This window comes from Phocoena phocoena, chromosome 3, assembly GCF_963924675.1.
Source record: "Phocoena phocoena chromosome 3, mPhoPho1.1, whole genome shotgun sequence".
NCBI lineage: Eukaryota > Metazoa > Chordata > Mammalia > Artiodactyla > Phocoenidae > Phocoena > Phocoena phocoena.
In genome coordinates this window covers 89,582,208-89,601,555 of record NC_089221.1, presented here as the reverse complement: position 1 = coordinate 89,601,555, position 19,348 = coordinate 89,582,208, and the positions used below count along the sequence as shown (strand labels likewise).

At 35.6% G+C, this 19,348-nt stretch overlaps 1 protein-coding gene across 3 annotated transcripts in view; it reads right to left on the bottom strand.

Annotated features, from left to right (window-relative positions):
* Positions 1-19,348, bottom strand: part of FER (FER tyrosine kinase) — a 477,172-nt gene that overhangs the window by 93,472 nt on the left and 364,352 nt on the right. For all 3 annotated transcript variants that reach the window (XM_065874932.1, XM_065874931.1, XM_065874933.1), the window contains one exon: positions 8,269-8,392. In XM_065874932.1, the coding sequence (XP_065731004.1) occupies positions 8,269-8,392 (124 nt within the window). The remainder of the gene's footprint in view (positions 1-8,268; positions 8,393-19,348) is intronic.

Genomic DNA, 19,348 nt, shown 5'->3' with positions numbered 1-19,348 from the left:
ATATAAATAAAATAAATGTCAGGTCATGATAAGGACTGATGAAAAATGAAGCAGGGTAAAGGTTACAGTGAATGCTGAGGTAGGGGCGGGGAAGGGGTCCAAAGTCACACAGCTGATGTGCTACAGGGCCAGGATTCAAACACAGAGCATTCCAGTGTCACATCTGTGGGCTTAACCACTATGCTGAAGCTGTTATACGGCTCTGCAAACGCTAGGCTTCCAGGCTGTTAGAGCTGGCAGTGCACAGGCAGACAGTCTGACTGGCACAGAGACACCTGAAAAGGGAAACCTGGGAATGAAAAGGCCTTCTCATCGTGCTTTTGAATTTCATCAAATAAAAAACATATTTAAAGATAATAATTGGACAAAACCCCCAGTAATTCTCAATATTAGTGAGGTGAGTCAATGCCCAGTAAATGGCTCAGGCTTGATTTCTCTAGTCCCATATGTTGATTGCTCTGAGCCTGCCTCGGAGGCCAGAGAGTAGGAAACAAACATAAAAAACAAAAAAAGCAAGCGAAAAGGTTAAGCTTATTTCTATGTCATCTGTGTTCTAATGGATTCCTCAGAAGCCAGAATTTCTATTTGACCAAGACTAATTAGGAAAAGCTAGCTACTCTAGCATAAATTAGGTTTTACTTTAGAACCTGAATTCAACCAATGGTTACCCAAATGCCTGGGGTAATCATGAACCCAACTCCACGGTTCTGGGCTTAATCTCCTGTCTGTCGTATGGATGTGGTGTGAGCTAGGATTCAAGGAGACTGCACAACCACCTGCAGGAAAGAGTAAACCCACCAGCCCTTCACCAAGGAACTGGGTGGGGGTGAATCATCCCAGGAAAATATGGAGTTAAGACTTGTAAAGCACTCTCTTATCTCTACAACGAGGCTTTCTCTAAATCAGCATTTATTAAATGGTTTTAAGATTTGCTTCATACAAGAGATGCCCACATGGCTGCTTACAGTCACAAAAGGGAAGAAACTGAAAAGTGTATCTAACACATAGTTTAAGTGTTTTGCTTAGTTTCACAGCCTTTGTCATTCACTTGATATAGACTTGGGTCATCCATTCACCAGCTGTATGACATTGGACAAGTTACTTATTTTGATGGCTCAATTTTTTTCTAGTGTGAAATAGAGATAAATGATCATAGAAATATGAAGACTAAATAAGATAATGAATGTGCTTGCCCAATAGGAATCATTCAATGAATGCGTGGGAGCCATCTTTTAGGGAGACTGCTCAGTATGTGTCCCATCCTCTGAGAATTATCCCCTCACACACAGTAACCGGCTCCTGTAAATCTATGTAACAGTCATCCTGCTTACTTTCCCCTTGTCTAGCCATGTTATTGATTAAAACAGGGGTAGACACCTAATATAAACTGGGCCAATCAATTCTTTCTGCCAAGAATTTGAAATGAGACCTCAAAGAGTAATTAATTATCTGCAGATGAGGGGCTTGGAAGGTTGTGACTCAAATGTCACTTGAGGGATCTTTGCACATCAGGGCAAAGGAATGTAGTCTTCAGAGCAAGAGGGAAACGAAGTAGCAACATAGCAAGAAGAAATAATGAAAGACCAAGTGAACACAGAGGGTAAACAGAAAGAGATGCTGCTTTGGTTCCTGCTTCCCAGTTCCTAATTATAATGACTCCCAGAGCTGGCTGAACTTCCTGTCTTTTGAGTTCTGTGAGATAACTCTATTTCCTTCTAATAAATTTCCTATTGCTTAAATTAGCTTAAGCAATTTCTGTTATTTGTAATCAAATAGGCCCTAACAGAAAATGGTAAACCAACCATTTGTGTTTGTTTAATGTAAAAGATCACTTTTGACATTCTGAACCAGAAATGTACTTAATGTAATTAAGTGAATAAAAGTCAGAAATAATAGAGAATGAGGTATAGGCTAATTTTCCTCTATCATTTCTATGTAACATAAGACAAGGCTAGCCCTCACTAAGCCATGAAACAGTGCTCATATACTCCTATTCCCTTCTTCCCCTCTCTTTTCACTCCCAAGGACTTTCATTCCGTTTACTGGACTGAGCTGAATTCCTGAACAGTATCCTACATATGCTGCATCTTTCCTACCAGTAACCATAAATCAAAACTCATCCGTCCTCTGACCCTTTACCCCAAATCCATCATTTTTGTTTTCTAAGAAGGCAGTTAGATACTCTGGTACATTAACTCAACCCAACGTGTTAACTGATTCCAGTATAAGAGAAGGCTTCCTTTTTCATTCCTGGAAACATACATGTGACTTTAGGAAAAAATCCTTTAATTAAAATGAATGAAACTAGCGATAGGAAATTCTGACACTGAATAACGTAGCAGGATAAATAATTTTTAGAAAGGTGTTCCTGTGAATACCAAACTGCTCTAGAAAAAAACAAAGGTTAAACTAGAGGAGGACCATATATTTTTGAGACTTTTAAAATTACAGTCCTCTTTGTACTGTAGCAAAATTGGTTTAGAAGCTAAAAGTAGAGCTTAATATATTCAAAATTATAATCAAATGTTAGAACAAGAAAACCAGTCATAAATGCTTAGTCAACTAACTTGAGATTATCACATTTCTATGCAAATCCTGTGTTTTTAATTAACAGATAAAGTAGAAGGGGGTATCTAAACAATAGTGTACAAAAAATGAAAAAAAATTTCAAGCTCTAATTAAATGGAGAAGCAATAACAAAATACTGCTGCATTTCAGCAACTGTTCATTAAAAAACAACAGAAAACACCTTGGTATGTCTTTCTAAAATTACATTTCACAGGCTTCAGCATCCTCTTCTGTTTTTACTCATGACCATAAAGAGTCCAGATGTTGATTATGAGCTGAGCCATCACACCAAACACCAGCTGGTCTTCTGCCCTGAATCTTCTAACTGGTCAGAAGATGCATTTCTTATGGAAAGCAGCTGAGTCCAGTGTAGTGATTCAGAGTGGGGCTCTCAAACCAGAGTGCCAGGATCCACATCCGGATCTGCCACTTTCTTTTAATATGATCTTGGGCAAGATACTCAACCTCCCTAACCATAAGTCTCCTCATGTTACAACAGGCCCAACAATAGTACCCACTGTTGCCTTGAGGATTCACTCATTCACCTTAAAGTGCCAGGCACTGTTTTAGGCTTTTAGAATCCAAAAGTAAACAATATAGGTAAAAATTATTGCCCTCCTGAAGCTTAAGTTCTCATATATTGAATCAAAAGCACTTAATTAGCATAATGCCTGGTACTCAGTAAGTAATCAATAAATGTCAGCTGTTAGGCTCATGAATACTTACTTGATTGAGACAGAACAAAACACTGGAATGGGAATGTGTCATAATGAAGTCAGCACATCTAAGACCTAACAGTGGCCCTGCCACTAATTCTCTAGGTGACCTTCATTTAATCTTTCTCAGCCTCGATTACTTAATCTGCAAACTGATCTTAAGATCCCTTTTTTAAATATATGGAGGATCATAAGACACAGAAAAGATGAAGCGTTCAAAAACACTGAAGAAAATATGCAGATACATTAAGCACAAGAATACTTTTCCACTACATTCAAAGTTTAGGAAGAACTCAGATGCTAGTCAGTTGCATTTAAAAAATAAACTCTCAAGAGAGTTTCCATTTTCAAGGGAAAAATGTAAATGATCAATATCATACCAAATCTTTAGCTTCATGAAATATGAAATCACAAACAACAAAAATAAGACAGAAGTTACATCTTACATTTATCTTAAAAAGTACACATGCTTAAACCTTATCAGAAATCACTGGATGAAATAATCTTCTTCTGGAACATATGTAAGTGAAATGTAATATTGTTCCTTTCTGGGCAATCTTAGCTTTCTTAAATTGTTTTTCCAATGAAACTTAAAAATGAAATTGGTCCCATACCTATACCTTTTCACAAGATTATACATTTTTCAAGATTCTGTAAATTTTGTTCAAATTACTTTCCTTTTCCAGTTAAAAACCACAGACTTTTAACTGTCTTAAAATTATCTGAATGTATGGCTAGATATTCCCAAGTTTAGCCAAATTAAAGGGTAGACACAGCCCTTGGAAAGAAAGACCCTGTTTATCTGGCTCAGCCCAACGTTCCTTGGTATTCCCATTTTGATAGTATTATACTCTTTGTAGTTCCATGATTGTCATGCTTTCTCATGAAAAATATAACTTTGCTTTCAACTTTGCTTCAGCTAGAAAATTCTTTCTCCTTCTATTCAATGATACACTCAAGTCTCACTCAAACAGTATCATCTGCAAAACTTTCCCTGATTACTCCCCACCATAGCTCCCAGACTGACAGGTCATATTAGACCCTCTTGATATTACTCCCATGGTATCTTGTATACATTGTCACTAAACTTATTATCTCTTTGCATTATTATTATTTTCTGTTACATCCATCTGAAGGCAGGGATCATGATTCTCATATTGCTCTCATCCTGGCACAGAATAAGCTAATGTTCATGTTTTTGAAGTGCCAGCAATATCATTGTTCTCAATGGATAAGCAAAACATTTAGCAAACAATAAAATATTTGCAGTCCTATATATTTTCATTTGTAGAGTTATTAATCTTACTCCATAACAAAGAAACATCACTGTGGTAGAGTAATCAAAAATGAAGAGGAATCAGTACAAGCGTTAAAATAGAAAAAGAAATCATATTCTATAGTATATCTCCCTAGATACCTTTTCTGGCACTGACAATGACATACAATATCATGAAATGCAGAAATGCTTCCAAGACTCCCAATAGATTATGGTCTTTAACTCAAATACATGGCAATCAAGAGTTTATCCTTCCTTTACTTTCCATGGACAAATAAAATACATGGCACAAAATCAATTTTTAAAAAATAAACCCAAATAAAAATAAATCTTATAGTAGAACTCATCAGCAATAAAACCATAAACACGGTTACCATTTAAATCTAATATAATGTCAAACCTCAATCCACTTAACATCAAGAATCATCAGGTTTAATACTTTTTCCAGAGTGACAACTAGCAATCTAATAACGGCACTGTAAGTAAACACACCCCTGCAAAGTTTATCAGTGTACTTCAAATATTTGTATGAAGTACAAGTAGGAAAGAAAATTTCACATTGGCTTATAGAATAATTATAAAGAAAACAGGGTTGATTACAACTAAACTGAAACACAAAATATCCAACACTCTCAAACTATAAGCAGAAATAGTTTCAATTAGAAACTTAGTGTATCAAGAGAACACTCCTGGAAGTGAAATGGAAATTACAACAAGAACGCTTTCCAAAAAAGCATGCCATTTCTTTATGCAATTATTTGTTTCCATTTTATAGCTGTCATACTTGTTTACCTATAATGAAACATTGCTCTGCTCTTCTCATAGTAATCAAAACAATACAACAAAGCTAAAGAAAGAGAATGCGTCCCCCAAAAGTTAAGATGATATTCTGGGGAGATGCAATTAGAAATATTTTCAAGTTCTGAATTCCAGTGACCTCTAATCAGTGAACAGGATAAAATGTATAAGTTCATACAAAATTTAAAGCATATTTAAATTTTTTTGCTTTGATTTGTAGGACAAAGACTTTAGAATTCATAGACATACATATATTTTGGGATGTCAAGAATGGAGCTTGGGGGCCTTTCTTCATTACTTGAAAAATGAAAGGGAACTTTTAATCACATTTTAGAAACTTTAATTAAATTTTGAAATACCTTACTAGAAATTCTTCCAATGAGGAAAAATACTTATCACTGCAGTGTATACTATATACACATATAGTATTTATATATTTATGTTATATTTATGCTACATAAATATATATATGATATTTCTTAGGAGAAAAAAACATATAACATGTCTTGAGTATATCTATTAAATATAAGTCAATTAAAACTCCACTGCAATTACTACTGCTACCACAGAAATAGTTCCACAGAATGACACAGAGGAACACAGTTCTGTAGCACAAGTCACTTCCATAAAAAATTCAACACAAAAAATGATTTACTTTCTCAATATAGAGTCCTGTATTGGTGAGGTACCAAAAAGGAAGAGAAAAAAATTGAATTCATCCAAAAGAACATTTATGTTAAGTTTGAAGAGGAACAAAAGATCACTGGCTAGAGGTATCATAAAATTCATCCAGTAATCATGATTAACAAGAGAAATAAGAATAGCAAATAGTTTAGAAGGTATCAGTGGAAGTGATTATAGAAAAATATTATATTGTTGTTATAATATAGCTAGTAAGGAAAATCGTATCAAAAATGTATTTATGAAAATAAAGACAAAAAGAAAATATTCTATGTGACAGATGACAAATTCGGAGTTTTTGTGTTAATGCCTGTCAGCACCCTGACAGATGTGACTAATCGATCACTGTACTCTTTGTCACTGATCCTGGAATCCTTCTCAATGCACAACACAGACAGCCACTACCCATCACTGAAAGTCGGCACTGAAACCTATTTGTCAAACCTGCTCTCACCAACATTGTTCAAGATGTTCAATCAGAAACCTTACCCCCAGGCAAATAGTACAGGACTATGTACAATCTTCTAGGATATGTGGTCAAGCGCGGGTTGACTTTCAAAAATTTGGAAATTCATGAAAATTCTTAAAAACCAAAATGGGAAAATAAAATTACAGCAGATAATGTTATGATTCTGTAAGTGGGATAAATTTTTAAAAGCTAACTGCCATCGGCAATTTAGAATGGTTTCAATTCTCATGATAGAGGCACTTAAAAAAATACAATCATCCATTTGCAAGAAAAGCAATCACTAAAGGCAGCAAGAAATTGAAACAACAGTTCCCTCAACCACAACACACCAGAAATTAAAGACTGCTACTGGTAACTGACATTAAAACAGTTTCAAGAACGTGTATTTATTATGACTTAAAGCTATAAATAGTCTAAGAGTTAAAAAAAAATCTGAGACACGATAAAAACTGCAGTAGAGAATGTGATACGCAAAGTAGCTTTAACACCTGAGCAATCAAAATTATAGGTTTTCTCTAAATAAAGGGCAAAATCCTTAATTGTTACTTTTAACATGAAGTAATGAAATTAGTGATAATGCAATTCTTGTCCAAAATCAATTGTTTTAGTCTTCACAAATATATATTACAATGTGATTTGATCTACAATCATTGAAAGTAAATACAGTCTATATTCATAGAAAGTAAAACAGGAATATGATAGCTTAGTTTTAGTTGTTTTAATTTCCAGAAAAATAGTATCCCTACTGAAAGGTATTTTAAAACACAAGTGACTGTTGAACTATATTTGAAACGTAAGCCATAATTTTAGTTTCAGAATAAAACTGAACACTAAGCAAAATTTTTGGGGGGAATTAAGTAAAAAATATTCATTGAGATCAAATAAATGTATATTTAAGGTGCATATAACTTTGTTCTGCTGCAATTCTATGTTGTACAACCTTACAAGAATATGAAGTCAAAGGCTGCATAATGAAGCACATGAGAGAAAAATATACCTCAATAACCAACCAGCTTAAACTTCACAATGCTTCAATCTGACAATGAACCCTCCCCACGTTAAACAGTATCATGTGCTGTTTCAAGCAAATAAAAACGACACCAAATCCCCCACTTTATTTTCCTTATATACACTTAGCCATATTTAGGATCTGACATGAATTCTGCAAGAGATCTTAGTTTGTATTCACACTTAGCAAAAAAAGATTACTTTCAGCTACAAGCAGCTAAAACCACAATCTATAAAGCATTAAAACCAAGTTGATGGTCTTGATATAATTAGAGAAAGTTGGCTAAAATCTCCTTTGTAATAACTAGTGTGCTCAAATCTTTTACCCTTGGCCAAATTCACTGTCATGAATTGTTTTACTAGTAGGATTTTCTGTAACTTTCTAAGTAATTTCTTTGAAAAAGGAGAATAAGTAACACATGAAACAATCTTATTTGGCTATAAGTTTGTAGCTGCTTATATGACTAACTTGTGGTATATCTTATCACTATGCCATTCATGATTATAATAAAACAAATTTTAATTAGTAAGTCATTGTCTAATGAGGTATACTTACCCCAGGAAGACAGAAAACAAGTGTTTCTGTAAACTAAGTAAGCAACTGTCAAAGAATGCTTTCACACAAAATATGAAAACCAACAAGAAAATACATGTTTTGTGAAAGAAATTCACTGCTTTATGATAGCAAGTATATCAGTTTTCTAATACCCTATTAATAAAACTGGAAAATGTTTAAAAAATATTCTCCTTACCTGTGTATACAGTTTTTACTCTCAAGATAGGCCATACCAGAAGCAGCATCTAATGAAAATTTCACTAATTGCTTGAGTTTTATTTCATCCTTCTTCTTTCTCAGAAAGGAGAGGAAATCACCTCCTAGAAGAATTGACAGATGAGCAATGAGACAAGATCATGATGAAAGTCATATTTATCATCTATTAGAGATACCTGACAGAACAAAAAGCATTACCCATTTAACCATACTTTTTGCCCATTTCATTTAAGGTGAGGATAAAAGAAAATATGAAAAGAACACATCTTATTAGAAAGCAGACACCATGAATTTTCTTAGATGCAGTTTAAGTACTTTAAGTGCTTCACACTGTATATTACCCAACACATAATAATATCCAAAGTCATACAAAGACAGACTTTCCTCTGTCACAGTTTCTCACAAATTTGCCTGGATAAAATTTTCTAAGAAATCTTATTTTCTCTAATACCAAATAAAAGATTACAATTATTATGAGTTAAAAGAGTAAATGATTAACAACACCATCACTAATAGTAGAGTCAGACAGGAAAAGAAAAAGAAAACTATGATTTTGATACGATTTAGTTGCTGAGTCAGATTGCATTTTTGTGCATCAAATGAATTCCAGTGATGACTTAGAGAAACTCCATAAAACAGCATGGTCCAAAAAAAATGTAATGCAAGCCACATAGTAATTTTAAGCATACCGGTAGCCACATTTTAAAAAGTAACAACAATAAAAAGGTGAAAGTGGCTGAAATAATATGTTTTTTCTTTAGCTCAATATATATAAAATATTATTAAATCAACATGCATCATTACAAAATTATTGTGGACATATTTCACATTTTATCATCCTAAGTCTTTAAAATATGTTGTGTATTTTACATGTATGGGACATCTCAATTTAGATGCAAATTTCCATCTGAAGTATTCGATCTGTATTTAGATTTCATCAAATTTACAGTTAAAAAAGTAGATTCACATACCTAGGTTGTTCCAAACATACTTAACCTTTTCTAATAATTGAATCATGTTACTGGAAATTAAATTAAATTTTAAAACTTAAATCAATTAAAATTAAATGAAATTCAAAATTCAGTTTTTTAGAAGCACTAGATACATTTCAAAAATTCAAGAGCTCAGGAGCCACATATGGCCAGTGACAACCATGTTAAATAGGGTAGCCTTAGACTGCATTCACTAACAGCATGGCATTAAACAATTTCCTTGTTAATGTATAGTGTAATGTATTGCATTATTAAACAAAACAAAACAAAACCAAGTTAAAGTATATTAGAATGAATGTTCTCTAAAAACAGTCATCCCTACTTTCTATTTCTATTAGGCTCTCCGATATTAAGCCAGAATTTCGCAAGAGGGATTAACATTTTGTCATTTCCTGATGTTTTTCATCCTCTTCACCAGGGATCTAGGCCTCCTTAAATAGAACAACTCTAGAGGTGAAGACTTAATGGCTTTTTCTTTAATGAGAATACCTAGAAAATAAAAAACTGCCTAACTCTCCTTAGAAAGTTCTTTTTCTAATCTCTTCTATTCACAAATCAGTATTACAGAAATTTAGGTGGACCATTTGCAAAATCACTAAGCTATATGCTTTAAAAATAATCTTAATGGTGTCAGATAATTTACTTTTTTTCCTGTTCTTTTAAAGAGAATATCAAATTTATTACTATGAACATTACTGAAATAGCTTCTATCAAGCTTGACTTAATTTTCTGAAACAAAAACACCTAAATGCAACAGTAAACAGCAAAATTACCACTAATTTCTCAACTTTAATACGTTCAAAAAATATCTATTAAAATGGACTTGAAATCAATATTTAGTTCAAGTTACTTCCTGGACCAATATTCACATATATTAGTTATTTTGTTAGATATACATTGGCCTAGTTTAGAAAAAGTGCACCCTTCTGGTCTTGAAACCACATAACATTTTTTCTAAGCTACGGAATAACTTTCAAATGAAAAAATCTTTCCTGCAATTTGATTAAAGCATCACCAGTGTTCTGCGGAATCCTAATATTATTTCTTTCCAAAACTAGCTCTCATTCAGCACTTTTCCTTCTGCCTCCTGCTCTTTTTAAACTAGTCTTTCACATAATCCTCTTCATACCCCCAATCCCCGGCCCAGCCTGTAAACCCTGTGAAGACAACTGCGCTTCTGTTGTTCAGCATGCTAATTTCAGTGCCCACCACAGGATGTCTAGCACGTAATAATACCTCAATAAGCATGAAGACAAGCTACCCATGAAATTTTTTATTAATTTTAAACATTTCTTCCTTAGCTTCTCTCCAATGGTTAGAACTATGCTTTTCAAGTACTTGTTCAATGTTAAAATAATGTTTAGAAAAGGAAGACATTATATCACTTATCAATGGCACCTGACAGATGCCATAAAATTCTTTAGATTCCAACAATAAAACTTAGTACATTTAAGACTCTGAGCTCATCTTGATAGATGCTTCTGTAACACCACTGCCTTACAAACTGCATCATTTAAAAACATAATTTGCAAAGAAGCAATCCTTAATAGATAAGAGTGTAAACGAACAAATGCACACTAGATTAATAAACAAAGAAAAGACAACACTTAAATATAATTAAAAATTGGCTGAAAAGTGATGCCAAGTCAATAAAGATAAAGTACTAGGAAGGTAGGGCTTCCCTGGTGGCGCAGTGGTTGAGAGTCCGCCTGCTGATGCAGGGGACGCGGGTTCGTGCCCTGGTCCGGGAAGATCCCACATGCTGCGGAGCGGCTGGGCCCGTGAGCCATGGCCGCTGAGCCTGGGCGTCCGGAGCCTGTGCTCCGCAACGGGAGAGGCCACAACAGTGAGAGGCCTGCGTACCGCAAAAAAAAAAAAAAAAAAAAAAAAGTACTAGGAAGGTAGAGTTAGATACAGCTATCAGAATACTGTGACACAGCCAAAGATACAGACAAAGGGTATCTGATTGTCTCTTAGTTAATCCAAGACTATTTCTACCTTAGAGAAGTTTTTTGCTTAAAATCACTAAATCATTAAAGTAAGTTTTAAATTTATTTCCAATTTATAGTTATTCATGCCACAGACACAGTGATCTTAAGTAAAGTAGCAGAGCTGCACCATTCCACAGCCCTAGTCAGCTTCCTGCAGAACACTATTGAGAAGCAAGGTCTTCAGGAAAAAAAATTAAATAATTAGCATTGGGTGAGTGTAGCCATTAAGACCCTGAAGCAAAAATTAAACTCTCCAAAGGACAGACTATGAGACTAAAGCTAGGATACCAAGAAAATAATTCAGACTGGGCCAGAAACATTTCTGTGGGGACTGTACCTGATTATTATCATTTAGTGAAGAAGAACTGGAGACTGACATCAGATGATATGATCTGTAGTATTCACTGTGAGGTTACTGTAGGAGACAGTGTCTGTTTCTTTGAACTCATTCTTTTGTCATTTTCATTGCGGCAGTTTAAAGAACCTCTCTTAGAATGTGTGATACATACAATAATCATATGTGCAGCACATGTGTATACATGTTTGCATATGCATGTGTGTATGTGTGTGGCTGGAGTAGCCCAACCTGACCACTGCAATAAGATGGTGGTGTTCATACCTGGGTAAGACAAGATAATAACTCCCCCTTTGTAACTCTATCTTACCAAAGCTTATTTCTGTATGGCACATTAAACCAAGACAGGATGGATTATTTTCTAGAATTCTTCACCAGTGATGAATTTCTAAGACAATTCTTAGCATGTTTTTATAGCCAACTTTTAGTTTACTAACGAGACAGCATTACATGGTGAAAGGAACATGGATATTGAAATCGTGCTGATCTAGGTCTGATTGAAATGGAGCAGGCCCTACGGTCCTTGCCTCGCCCCATGTCCTCAGCCTGCCTTTTGTCTGTGGAAAAACTTTAGCTAAAGAATATGTTTAATCAGAGAAGTGAGAAAATGCAGAAACAGAGGAAAACAGTCAAAGGAGACCAAATAATAATAGTTTAGTCATTAAGCATAGTCGAGGACCTTTAGTTCCTCCTTAAGGGCTGTAGATAATATTCTGAGCCTTATCCTGTGAGCTGTCTTACAGATACTGAAACCACCACCAGGTGGAAGAAGTTAATTACATGATGGCTAGGCTGTGGCCATGACATAAGCTGCCACAATTCTGAGAATTGGCCTCAAAGAAATGGAAACAAACTGAGCCTGGAACTGAAGATTAACTGTACCTAGGACAATCAAGATGACACTGTCAGACTACCGATGACCAATTTCAGGATGACTGTCAGAGCTGACTGTATTGTTTTTGCATGTAGCCCCCTCCCTCTGTCTATAAAAGCTCTTGCCCCCTGATTGTCGGGGCGGCGGGTGGAGGAAGTCGGCCTTTGGACAGGTGTCCACCCCCGCCTCCACCCTGGTTGCCAGCATCCAAAATAAAGCAAACTTTCCTTTCCCCTAACCTGGCCTCTTTATTGGCTTTTGAGCGGTGAGCAGCCGGACCCCACTTTCGGGTACATGATTAGCTATGTGACCTGGGGTAAGTTGTTCAATCTCTCTAAACTTCTTTAAAACATAAGGATTGGGCTTCCGTGGTGGTGCAGTGGTTGGGAGTCCGCCTGCCGATGCAGGGGACGCGGGTTTGTGCCCTGGTCTGGGAGGATCCCACATGCCGCGGAGCGGCTGGGCCTGTGAGCCGTGGCCGCTAAGCCTGCGCGTCCGGAGCCTGTGCTCCGCGGCAGGAGAGGCCACAGCAGTGAGAGGCCCGCGTATCGCAAAATAAAAAACCCGTAAGGATTAATTCCTTTTATTTCTCAAGATGGTTTTGAAGACTAAAATGTGTCTAAAGCACTAAGCATATGCCTAGCACATGGTACACACAATAAACACTACAACTTATCATTATTTTTGTTGAAGTTATTTTGCATATAAAATAAGGAAGAGTTGTAGCAGGGACTGGTTGTTTGTCGCACATCAATTTTCCCTCATTCACTTCAATTTCCTTTAGGAGACTGCCCTTCTCCCATTTTAGAAAGTATTTACCTCACCTCAACAATAAAGGTGATCCTAGATTCGCTTAACCCAATCAATGGAGTCCATTTCCCAGTGACTGACTCGGGCATAGGCACATAGTTTAATTTAGGCCACTGAGATACAAGGAGATACTTTAAAGCGTGTAATAAACTTTTTTTTTTTTTTTGAGAGAAGTACCAGGAAAGAAGCATTCTCTGCAAGTGGAAGTGTACAGGACAGCATGTAGCACCACAAAGACTGGCAGCCTTGGGATGAAGCTATCACTATGGAAAGCAGAAAGAGTAAAGGAAAAAGAATACTTTTTGGTGACATGTTTGATCCACTGGATCACATACTGCCTCAAGAGTGATTTCCCTCTAGATTTTCCAATTAAGTGAACGAATACAAGCTCCAAGTTTTTTGATATATATCCTGTATTGGCACTCAACGATTCTTTATGGATAAAATAGTATCTATATTAGAAGACCTTGAGAATTAAAAAGATAATATATATATGTATATATATATATACACATATATATATATAAATGTCTGGAACAATTAGGAAATAATAAATAGAAGTGCTTTATTTTGTTTGCAACCAACTTTTAGTAAGAGGATAAAAGATCATTTTATTCTCAGCAGCTCTTTCTCAAAGATTTCTTACCCTGTGCTGTGAAAATCTGATCCTACCCGTTCTTTCAGTATTAATGGGACTCTGAGGACCTGATCATATTAAACAAACTTGGAGAGATTATTATGTAAACAAGAATACTAATTTATCAATTTGTCATTTGAGAAAAGGGATCATCAGGGCCATACCACTAATGACTTCTTGTCATTGAATCATGTAGAGATCTTAATTTATCTTCAAACAACTTCAAAGGTTATTAAACTAAGAGATACTAGTCCCTAGTGATATATAAAATGTATAATTCATTACCCTTGTTTTTTAGGTTATCAATTTATTCCTGAGAAGTTTGGTTTAGTTGTATTCACTTATACATTTAAAACAGGATCGTAATCAAAGCAACAATTATAGAGAGCTATTATGAGGGCTCCATTTATGTCATTGTTCAGAGTTCTTATTTAAAACAAAAATAAACTTTAAGTCAATAGAGTTTTGACTGTTAGCCAGCCCATCAAAAATAAGGGGAAAAAATCTATATGATAATCATAAACAATGAATGCTGATTCAACTTTTACCCAATGAGACACAGAATAGGTTTTATATAATAGGAGGTAAGCCAAAACAAGTTCTTGAAGAAGAAAGGATCCATCAAACACTGAAGCAGAGAATACTGACTGGTACATGTAGGTTATACTTAGGAGACATGGATTTCACAGAAAGAGAGATTAGCCGGGAGAACATGCGAGTTGTTAACTGAGGTGATGAGGGCTTATACTAAGAATTATCCACCTCCCCCCCTCCAAAAAAAAAGACAAAAGCATTAGATCTGAAAAGACTCTGTACTAAAGCTAGACATGGGTCAGTTTGTGGGGAAAGATGAGAAACATGAAACACTGAAAAACTGAAAGTGACTCCAAGAATATACTGGCTTTTCTGATACCATCATGCTCTTTTTAAAGACGCAACTTATGAACAGCCTGCTACCTAAGTAACGTAGTTCGGCTAGGCCAAAGGCAGAGCTGAGTGTGTGGTTTTCCCAGTTTAGACTAATACATGACATTAGTCTTTTCAGATGAGGTTTCCTAATAGCCATGCTCTGCCAGCACTGCAGAGTACCGGGACCTTTTGCATTTCTCCTTTGTAGATGATCTCTGAGAACATAACTCCCTAACGGTCATGATAACAGTTCTATGAAATAAAAGAGTGCATTTCACAGTATTTTGAACTTGCTGGTTCAAGGGGCACCAGCTATAATCTTGCTAGACATGTGGTCTGCCAGGACAGATGCCAGAGTCAACTTTCACAAACCATCAGAATGTCAGTTTCCAGAAAGTACTTTGGAGATAATCAGCTTTTTCATATTGTGGGGGAGGGAACTGAATCGACCTGACTTTTATTCTTAAGGTGGTGATCTTGGTGATATAATTGAAATTCTAAGGCAAGTGTCTGCAAACTATGGCCTAGAGGCCAAAGTCAGCCCACTGCCTGTTTTTGTAAATAAAGTTTTATTGGAAAACCACCACACTTGTTCATTTACATACTATCTACAGATGCTTTCAAGCTATGATGCCAGAGTTGTGACAAGAAACTGATGCCTAAACATTTTACTATCTGGCCCTTTATAGAAAAAGTTTGCTGACTCTTGGTTTAAGATATTACTCAGTATTCCACATAACTGTAGGCCCTTTCATTCAAAGGTTCTTATGATTGCTTTGGCTACTTTGAACCAAGATTTTACTTTTCACTGTGTGTTTTTTGCATGAGGGCTCAATAGTGCTACTTTTTAATGCTAAAAAAGGAAGCTGAAAAGGTAGATTCACCAATTAATTTTATGTCCTAAGGCTGACACACACAGTTACACACAAAAACATAATAGAGCGAGATCACAAATCACCCGCCGTCCTCTCCAGCCACAACGCACTGTCTGCCACCAAGACAAAGAAATTCCACAGTCCGTCTCTCCCTGCTTTCAGGCCAAAAGACTTACTTTTCTATTTGTGGCTTCTTATGCCCCTCAAAGCTGCCTTTGATATAAAATATAAAGAATGGACAGGAAGATCAGGTGTATAAAGATGCTGGCTCCTGGAATACCCTTTAAATACTTAGATGCTACAATGGCATTTTTTCTAAATAAAAAATTCAATGGAATGCTTATTTTGACGTCTCTATCTAGTACAGAAAAAATGCAGAGAAAAAGAAAAAGGTATCAATTCAAGCTTCCTTAGATTTTTAAAGAGATGTGGGATAAAAAGACAAATCCAAAAGTATGTTTACATTTAATAAGGGAAAATGTTTATAAAAGCTAGCAATATTTTTAGAAATTGAATTTATCATAGGCTAGATATTTTAGAGACATTATATTCCCCAAATCAATGATATCAGTGACTACTTTATTAAGACCTATTACATAATCTTGTTATCTAAAATAGAAACATATATTTATATCTTCACATTTACCCATTTTTGTTGGATATGGTCAGAATTTATGCAAAGGTTTTGATCAGAAATACTTTCACAAGTTATGAAACTTTCTATCAAAATAAAAATTATTACTTTAAAATATACTTTTAAAGAACACATTGCAGCAAAGAGTTTGGAATGTCAGTATTAAGGAAAAATCAGAAAAAACCAGAGTCTCCTTTTTCACTTTTTAGAAAGTTGTGGCAAAAAACCCCTCAAATTTATCCTCATAATTTTAAGCGTATAGTATAATACTGTTAACTATATTCACAATATTGTACAACAGAGCTCTAGAACCTTCTCATCTTGCATGACTGAAACTCTATATACCTAATGACCAACTCTGTTTCCCCCTCCATACAGCCCGTGGCAACCACCATCCTATTTTCTCTCTCTGAGTTTGATTACTTTAGATACCTCATATAAAGTGGAATTATACAGTATTTGACTTTTTGTGATTGGCTTATTTCACCTAACATAATGTCGTCAAGGTTCATCCATGCTGCAGATTTTGACAGGATTTTCTTCTTTCTTTAAGGCTGAAGAATATTCCATTGTACATGGCACATTTTCTTAATCCAGTCACCCAATGATGGACATGATGGACATGTAGGCTGTTTCCACCTCTGAACTATTGTGAATAATGCTACAGTGCATGTAGGTGTGCAAATATCTCTTCAAGATCCTGTTCCATTCTTTTGGATATATATAGAGAAGTTGAATTGGTGGATCATTATTGGAGTTCTATTTTTAATTTTTTGAAGAATCTCCATGCTCTTTTCCCTAGTGGCTGTCCCAATTTACCAACAGTGCACAAGGCATTCAAATTCTCCACATCCTTGCCAACACCCATTATTTTCTGGGTTGTTTGTCTTGTTTTTTGATAGTGATCATCCCAGTGGGTGTGTGGTAATATCTCTTTGTGGTTTTGATTTGCATTTTCCTGATGATTAGTGATACTGAGCATCTTTTCATATGCTTGTTGGCTATTTGTTTATCTCTTTAGAAAAATGTATATTTAAGTCCTTTGCCCATTTTTTAATTGAGATATTTGGGGTTTTGTTATTGAGTTACAGGCATTCTTTATATATTCTGGATATTAACCCAGATATGATATTAACCCTGATATGATTTGCAAATTTTTTCTTCCCTGTGCTGTAGGTTGCTCTTTCACTCTGTTGACTGCTTCCTTTGCTGTGCAGAAGATTTTAACTTTGATGTAGTATCATTTTATGTGTGTATATTTTTCCTTTAGTTGCCTGTGCTTTTGGTGTCATATCCAAGAAATCATTGCCTATTTCAATGCCATTAAATTTTCCCCTATTATTTCTTCTAGGAGTTTTATAGTTTCACATCTTACATTTAGGTCTTTAATCCATTTTCAGTTAACTTTTGTACATGTGTAAGATAAGCATCCATCTTCACTCAATTACAAGTGGATATACAGTTTTTCTAATACTGTTTAATGAAGAGACTATCCTTCCCCATTCTGTAGTCTTGGCACTCTTGTCAAAGATCATTTGACTATATATGTTAGGGTTTACTTCTGGGATCTCTATTTGGTTCCACTGGTCTATCTGTCTGTCTTTGTGCTGGTATCATATTGTTTTGATTACTGTAGCTTTGTAATAGGTTTTGAAATCATGAAGTATGAAGCCTCTAAATTTTTACTTCTTTCTCAATAGTATGGTTTGGCTATACTTGGTCCTTTGATGTTCCATGTGAAGTTTAGGAATTTTTTTTTCTATTTCTGCAAAAAATGCCATTGGGACTTTGTAGGGAGTGCATCATATCTGTAGATTGCATTGAGTAGTATGAACATTTTAACAATATTAAGTCTTCCAATTCATAAACACAGGATGTCTTTCCATTTTTTGCGTGTCAATTCTTTCAGCATTGTTTTATAATTTCAGTGTACAAGTCTTTCAAGTCTTTCACTTCCTCAGTTAAGGTTATTCCTACACAATTTATTCTTTTTGATGCTATTGTGAATGGGACTTTTTCTTAATTTCCTTTTAGGATTGTTCATTATTATTGTATAATAACACAACTGTTTTTTTTTTTTGCGGTACACGGACCTCTCACCGCTGTGGCCTCTCCCGCCGCGGAGCACAGGCTCCGGACGCGCAGGCCCAGCGGCCACGGCCCATGGGCCCAGCTGCTCTGCGGCATGCGGGATCCTCCCGGACCGGGGCACGAACCCATGTCCGCCACATCGGCAGGCGGACTCCCAACCACTGCGCCACAAGGGAAGCCCCTCACAACTGATTTTTGAGTGCTGTTATAGGATTTCCAGTACTATGTTAAATAGAGTGGTAAGAGTGGGCACCTTTAACTTGTTCCTGATCTTAGAGGAACAAGCTTTCAGTTTTTCACCACAGAGTATGATGTTAGCCCTGAGCTTTTTTCCATATGATCTTTATCATGTTGAAATAATTTTTTTATTCCTAGTTTACTGAGTGTTTTTATCATGAAAAGGTGTTGAATTTTGTCAAATATTTTTCTTGCATCAGTTGAGATGATCCTGTGGCTTTTGTTGTTTATTCTGTTAATGTGGTATCTTACATTTATGGATTTTCATATGTTGAATCACCCTTGTATCATATTTACACATAAAACACACTTACACTGAGATCACAAATTTCCTTCTACCCTCCCCATCCAATGTCTGCTACTTATGCCAAGTCTAACTGATTGTTTCTGCCTCTACTTTCATGTTAAATACTAACTGCCATCCTCACTCATCAGAGAACAAAATATACACATTTTAAAATTGCTCATCAGAAATCTGAGGTAGCGTTCAGCAGAAACTCTTCTGACTTCCTGGCTCACTGTCAATAACACTTGGTTCTTTAGATGAACCAGATGTCTCAGTACAGGTATCTTTCTGTAGTGCTTCTCTCTGTAAGAGATCATTCATTTCTGAAGGAGCTCTTGGTCATTTCATCCACCTGGGGCTATTTTAACT